Source organism: Rattus norvegicus, chromosome 5 (assembly GCF_036323735.1).
Source record: "Rattus norvegicus strain BN/NHsdMcwi chromosome 5, GRCr8, whole genome shotgun sequence".
Classification (NCBI taxonomy): Eukaryota; Metazoa; Chordata; class Mammalia; order Rodentia; family Muridae; genus Rattus; species Rattus norvegicus.
This window is the reverse complement of record NC_086023.1, coordinates 127,996,743-128,003,904: the sequence shown is the minus strand read 5'-3', so window position 1 is coordinate 128,003,904 and position 7,162 is coordinate 127,996,743. Positions and strand designations below refer to the sequence as shown.

The 7,162-nt window shown below is 55.5% G+C and overlaps 1 protein-coding gene across 3 annotated transcripts in view; it reads right to left on the bottom strand.

The window, feature by feature from the left end:
* Positions 1-5: 5 nt before the first annotated feature.
* The window catches only part of Slc1a7 (solute carrier family 1 member 7), a 44,131-nt gene continuing 36,974 nt past the window's right edge, over positions 6-7,162 (bottom strand). Inside the window, exons 6-11 of one of the 3 annotated variants that reach the window (NM_001108973.1) lie at positions 5,341-5,440; positions 4,564-4,797; positions 3,009-3,203; positions 2,342-2,476; positions 1,856-1,958; positions 6-1,085 (exon numbers count right to left, since the gene is read on the bottom strand). In NM_001108973.1, the coding sequence (NP_001102443.1) occupies positions 867-1,085; positions 1,856-1,958; positions 2,342-2,476; positions 3,009-3,203; positions 4,564-4,797; positions 5,341-5,440 (986 nt within the window). In that variant the 3' untranslated portion in view covers positions 6-866. The remainder of the gene's footprint in view (positions 1,086-1,855; positions 1,959-2,341; positions 2,477-3,008; positions 3,204-4,563; positions 4,798-5,340; positions 5,441-7,162) is intronic. The other 2 variants (XM_017593537.3, XM_039110462.2) reach the window with 2 other exon arrangements.

The following is a 7,162-nucleotide window of genomic DNA, read 5'->3' as shown; positions in this document are numbered from 1 at the left end:
TCCGTGAGTCTTGAAAAATCAAAGATTTTTATTATCACGTTATTGCAAACACGGAAGGGACTGGGGACTCTCACTCCATTTTGCCACCCAAAGAGTTCAGACCCCAAAGTACTGCTAGTCACTTGGCCAGAGCGTCCCAAGCTGGGTCTTTCTCTTTCTAGCCCTCTTTGCCCACCCATCTCATGAAAGGCTGGCTGAGCTGTACCCATTGGGTCTCCCAGCCCTAGTGGCATCAGTCTCCATGTTAGATGAGAGAGAGGTCTGGAGGACAGACACGGACAGGCTGTAACGTGAAGGCAGCAGGCCTCAGACCTGGGGTGGGCCAGCCCTTCTTGAGTTAAAGCCACATGCTGTGGGGTGGAGCAGGGTTGACCTGGCCAGGGCGCAGCTAGGGCAGAAACAGGGACACTGTTGTTATATCTTCCTGAGTTGGAAGCTGTTGTGGCCGTGGGGACCCTGGAGAAGGCAGAACCTCTTTCACTGTTCCTTGTTCATTAGAAGGGAGTGGCTGAGACGCCAAAGACTTGAATTAACCTCTTGGCCATGATGGTTCTTTCAAGGAGTGGTTTTAGCTCTCAGACCCACCCCTCCCCCAGCTGTTTTTCCACAAAGAATAGGCAAATACCCCTACCAGGTGCCTTCATGGGCTCAGGTACTAGAAACTGTCACAGCTGGGCCACGAGAGAGCCATAGTTGCTGACTGGGGCCTCTGCACACAGTTGTCTCCCTTTTGAGATGCTATTTCTCATCGGTGGCTGGCTAGCCCGTCAGGGTGGGATGTACCAGATGCTCAGGTATGTTTTGAGTTTAACTCCTACGCTTAGCCCAAACCTCAGGGTCTGGCCTGGCTCTGCGGCCCTGCAGGCTCACACATTGGTCTCCAGCTCATTGATCTCGATAGTGCAGTGGTCTAGGCTGGCAGTGGCCAGCTCTTCATCCTGCTCTACCTGGACCGGGATGTGGTGTGGACACTTGGGGCCCAGGGTTAGCTCTGAGGCCTCAGCCACACTCTTCACACAGCCGTTCTGCTGGGCAGCCACGATCTCCTGCAGTGTCACTGGCTTGGTTTCACAGGGCAGCAATTTCTGGATAGGAAATGGGGCCTCGTTAGCACTAGGAAGGGCTGAGGTAGGTAACGCTGAGCAGTCTCAGGGCGGCTGGGAGCCACTGAAAGAGATGTTTTTATAAACACAGCTGGGCAGCCTTGGCAGGTTACAGGGCTCTCCAGGCACCAGTTTGCAAGCTGCCTTGCCTCCCTGCCTCCTGTTTTGGTCAATGAAGGACTTGCCTTACAGAGTCCAGCCAGGAAAACAGTAGCTTCCCTTCCTTGCAGTGAAGACATCACATACAGGCAACTCTGCTGCCCCACAAGCATCCCGCCTGAGGGGCAGGGTTTTCTCAGAGGGAAGAAGTTTCCTCACTGTTTCACTGGTTAGGTCTGGGTGCCCTGCGGGTTGAGTCCTCCATGAATGGGGGTTAGAGAAGCTCGTCACCTGCTGGGACAAGGAGCCCAGAGCTATGCAGGGTGTGATTGAAAGCTTCCCAGTGCTTGGGTGAAACATCTGGGACTCTGTAACCACACCCGGCTTCATCTCCTGGAACAGTGGTTCTCAACCTTCCTAACGCAGCCACCACTAATACAGATGTCCCCTCCTGTGGTGGTGGCACCAAATCACGAAACTTTCACTGCTATTTCATAACTGCAATGTTTGCTACTGTTACAAATTATGCTGTAAATATATGAGATGCAGGAGGATATCTGATCTATGACCCCCGTGAGAGGATCATCAAACCTCAGAGGGGTCGCCACTCATAGGTTGGTAAGTGAGGCTTCCTGGAGGGACACCGCTCTCACCTCAGTGCCCATGTCCTGAGCAAAATCCTTCCGGCAGATGTGGGCCATGATCCCTGCTGCCAGCGCATCGCCCAGCACGTTAATCATGGTTCGGAAGCGATCCCTGGCGAGCCAAGGTTGACAGTGAGCTGCGGCAACCTCAACCGGAAACGGGTAGAGGGCCACACTCGACTGGAAAGTGTGAGGCCACCCCACAGAGGCACAGACAGGGACCGCAGGCAGGGATGCACCTAATCCACCCGCAGTGGTGCTGAGCAGCCGAGGAAACCCTTTGGTGACACAGGCCCTGTGTTTAGAGGGGCCAGACTTGGGGTCACTACCTAGAATTCCAAGAAGGCTCCGTTTTCACTTTTGGATGCTGGGACACCAGTCGCACAGCTGGCATGGATTATTGGGGTACCCTAGCATACCATCTATAGCAATCCCCCCACCCTGCTGCCCTCAGCAATGGGTGGGGCTGGGTGGGGGCCGGAACAAAGCACTCACAGTGCCCAGTCTACAGCGATGATGAGGTTGATGTCATCGGTCGGCAGTCCCACAGAGGTGAGCACAATGACCATGGTGACGAGCCCTGCCTGCGGGATGCCAGCCGCCCCAATGCTGGCTGCAGTGGCTGTAATGCTACAGAGGGAGAAGGATGTGGCAGGGATAACTACCACTGCCCTGGCTCCAAGGAGACCAGAATGCTAGAGCCTGGGGGCCAGCAAGGGTGTGGGGGCTGGCTGTCATGATATCCGGGGGGGAGGGGGCGTGCTCGGAGAAGCAGGTCCCTGTTTGGAATCCTTAGGACTCATGGGTCCCCCAATTCCCATCCATGAGAGAACTAGAAAAAGTTGGAAATCTGTGCCTTTGCAGGACAGAGACGTTTGGAGATTCTGGCGGTCTATCAGCACAGCTCCACCCCAACCCCACTCAGGGCCTATCCTTGTATGCAGGGACTGGCCTACAGGGAGGCCACCTTAGACTCTGTCCCATCACAGCAGCCTGTGCTTGACACAGCCTCACTGGTCCTCAGGCCTGGCTCTTGACTCTGCTTACCCTGATCCTGGAGATCAGGCTTCCCCAAGGCCCAGCATCAGCTTTGCCTGTGGCCGGCCTCTACCCATGTCCTTCCTGACCCAGGGGCCCTCTAGAGTGTGGCTTTGGGACACACCTGATAGTGATGATCTGGCCAAAGTCTAGCTCGTAGTTGTTGACCTGGGCAATAAAGATGGCAGCCACAGCCTCGTAGAGCGCAGTGCCGTCCATGTTGATGGTGGCGCCCACGGGCAGCACAAAGCGAGCGATGCGTCGGTCGATGTGGTTGTTCTCCAGCAGACACTTGAAGGTGATGGGCAGGGTGGCTGAGCTACGGGCAGAGGGGCAGGTGTCTGCCCGCCACCCTCCTCCAGGATGGTCTGGGCCTCTGAAGTGAGCCACTGTGGGAGAGCCAGTTCACTGATCCCCTCACAGAAATGTGCAGTGTACATGTGGGTCAGCTCGGGCTGGGTGGAATGACCCCGGGAAGAATACCCAGGAAGGCAATGGGGAGAAATGGTTCAGTGGCACAGTTACACTGTGTGCCTAGAGTATCTGCAGTGCTGATGAGACTATGGCTGATGAGGCCCAGAGACTGTGCCAGAGTGCCTGGGCCTGGAGTCCAGCCTCCCACGGGGCCTCAGCAAGCTCTGTAGCCTGGGCACCTTGGTTTCTTTGCACATAACTCCCAGGCCACAGGGTGATGGCAAGATCAAGCCATGCAGTACTCAGAGAAGACTTATCTCTGGGAAGGGGCTTCGGCTTCAGGGGTGGGAGGGACCTCTGACGGGAAAAGCACAGTATGGTCCCAGAGACTGAGGCTTAGGTCAGAAAGGCGAAGGTTGCAAGAAACACCAGACCTTTGGCCCAGAAAGATGGGCTCCAATCCCCATAATTCCCTCCACTGGGAGCTTGGACACTTACTCTTAGGAGAATACTTCCTCATAAGGCATAAGGATCATGGGTGATGACTCCCTCCCTCCTTCCTTCTCTTCCTCCCTTCCTCCCTCCCTTCCTCCCTCCCTCCGTCCCTCCTTCCCTCCCTCTCTGCCTCGTCTAACTATCCCAGGTCCTCAGCTACAGTGTGTAGTCCCCAAGGCTGGGCATGGGTTTCACTGGTTCTAATCGCTTTCTCACCCCAGAGCATTATCTCAGCCTCTGAAGCAATTCCATGCAGGAACCATTATTCCAGTCCAGGTATGGGGGCACTGAGGCCTGGGAAAGTGGAGTGACAGCCTGCCATCACACTGGCGTGCTTAACAGAACCAGGACTCCAGCCTTGGCTGTCTAGAAAGGCTGCCAAGGTTGAAACAGGCTATCCACCTGGAGCAGACAGACAGAGCGCCTCCCGTGTCATGGGATCTGCCCTGACAGGAACACACGGGGCTGTGAAAGCAATACATCCTCTCTGCCCATGGAGTAAGGGAAGGTTCCATGAAGATTGAGGAAGCTTTGGAACCATGGGCAAAGGGAAGAGGCCTTGAGAATGATGGAAGCAGGCAGAGCCTTGGGCATTAAGCCCCAATATGGTTATATTACCTATATGGTCATATCGCCACCCCTGGTGTCTGTCTGAGGAGCCACGTAAGCACCTTCAATGGTTCTGCAGCTGTAGGTGAATGACGGCTAGACAGATGGATAGAGTTCTGTTCTGCCTACCCCAACCCTCTCAGCTCTTCATCTGGGGCTACCTGGAGGAGGTGGCCAGTGCAATGAGCAGAGCTTGGAGGACGCCACGGATGAAGACGATGGGGTTCTTCCTGGTGATGAGGAAATACAGCAGGGGCAGGATTAGGAGACCGTGGACCACCAGCCCACAAACCACGGTCACGGCATAGAAGCCCAGCTTCTTCCCCACAGCCTTGGGGTCATCCATCTCCAGGATCTTGCCAGCGATCAGGAAGACAATGCCGAAGGGGAAGTACCTGGAGTGGCAGAATGGCCTCGGGTTCAATTCAGGGTCCCCTCCCACCTGGCACCTTGTCACTGTGTGATCTCATCTCAAGCCCCTTGTGGCTCACAAGGGTGAGACTGACTGAGGTGCCCAGCTGAGAGCCAGGTCCCTCAGTTGCCCCAGCCCTAGACAGACTGCTATGTCCTTGAAGAAGCCTCATTTTAGCTCAGCAAGGCCATGCCTCCTAGGTGACCACAGTCCTCTGCACACAACTCTATCAGGCATCTAAGGTCTGAACTCTGAACCAGGATTGGTTACTGATTCTCGATTCCACTGTATGCTTTCTTCAAGAGCCGAGCTAAGCAGGCTCAACATGGGGAAACTGAGGCCAAGACAGCAGAAGGCAAGGCTGGATTGGGCTGGGAACCTGTGCAGTCAGTCAGCTAGCCCTCGTGGCCCAGGTCCAGGCCTCCTGTGCAGTTTGTTGAGCTCCTTAAGAACGCACTGAGAATGGTTCAGTGATGTGTCCAGGACAGGAGTGGGGGAAAGAGGACTCTCCCTGGAGGAGACTTACCACCCTGCCACTGCCACGATCTTCATGACGGACTCATTAAGGCACTGACAGAAGCTGACCAGGGGGGTCCCGCTGTCACCCATGCGGCCCAGCATGATGCCTGCGGGGTCACACAGAGAGATTCACAGGGGTACCAGGCCGCCGTACAGACACAACTGATGGCAAAGCAGGGACAGATGGGCGCATGCGCCCTTGCTGACACCCCCACAGCCCTAAGGCTCATCTGTAGTCATTCTCCACACAGCAGTGGACATTTATTCCCTTGAGATAAAATGCTCCCGAACACACTCTGGTGAACATTTCCCGGCTTCTGCCGCACTTGCCTGACTCCACTAAACCACCGTGCTCTGCCCTTCCTCACTGGGCCCTGGCTTCACGGACCTTAGGATTCTGGATAGCAGCTTCCCTGCTGCCTTAGTGCCTGCCCCAGTCTGTCTGGACGTGAGTGTAGTTCTCTTGGCAGGGATGCATGGGGAGACTGTTCCTTGGGGTGAGCCCTGAGATAGAGAGTGCCACCGTGCCTTTCTTGGAAGGGTGGCTGGTGACTGCTGCCATTCTGGGGAAGTCCGCACTCTTGAGACTATCCTCCGAAGCGCTGCACACCACTTGGCAACTCAGTGGCTCTCTCAGCAAAGGAGAGATGGCCTGTGGGACTCCAAGGAAGGTCTCTGTCACCATAATTCACACAGGAGTCTCCTTGTGAAAAAAGGTGAAAGCAGGAGAAGCCTGGCCTCAGGGTGACATTGGGCCAGGCCTGCCCATCTGACCTTCCACATCCTGGCAAATAGGAAGCCAACTCATGCAGTCCAGCTCTGAGTGCCCTCTGGCTATCCCCCTCCTCACTCTTACTTGAGTGTCTCTGGGGTGAGACTCTGCCTAACTCTGGTGGACATAGGACACAGGTGAGAAATGAGGCGCCCCATAGACAAGGTGACCTGAGCACCAGCCGTGTCCCACATATCAGGAAAAAGACCTGGGGATGAAGGACGGAAGACCCTTGATGAGAACCTCTGTGCACAGTGACATGGATGTGCACAGAGGAGGGCGCTCCCGGGTGCACACGGGAGTGGGCCCGCCAAGCACAGGCGACTATGACACACAGCCTGTTACGCTGCCCAGTTGAACACTGAACGTCTCAAACATTTCTTTCACTTTGTTACCAGGCAGCCTTTACGTCCTGTCCCCCAGGGTGTGGATGGAGGGGAAGAAAGCCCAGTAGCCAGGTTGCCAGGTGCATGTGCAGAGTGTCTAGTGTCAGATTCAGGTCTTAGCCCTCTACTTTGGCCAAGCCAATCAGAGCTTTGCTATCCTTCACTGCCTCCATACTCACTCATGATCTAAGCATCTAACAGGTTTCTCTGAGCCCCGCCTTTGCTAGTCACCATGGAGGGCTCCGGCAAACAGACTGTTAGCCAGGCAAGCGGTGCTAAGCCACCTAACTGAGGCTCAGTGCAACTCCACACAAACAGAGACTGATGCCACAGGGTCAGATGTTCACGGTGGAGCATCCTGAGCCGAGAAGCCATGACCTGGGCCCCTGACTGGGTCTTAGGACAAGAGGACCTTGATGAGCATAGCGTGCTTATGGGGAGGGATGAGAGAGGCGACAGGAAGGACAGGAACAGTGGGCTAAGGTTAGTAGAAGCCCGGGTCATAGGACAGCAGGGCTACAGAGCAGCCTGAGCTATACCCCTGAGTGCTGTAGCTTCTAAGGCCCCATTTGGTGTCAGTCCAAGTGTAGCCTGCAGAACAGGACCAGCTTCTTGACCCTGAGGACACACCAGAAGGGACAAGACAAGGTGCAGGGAATGTCCAGGAAGCT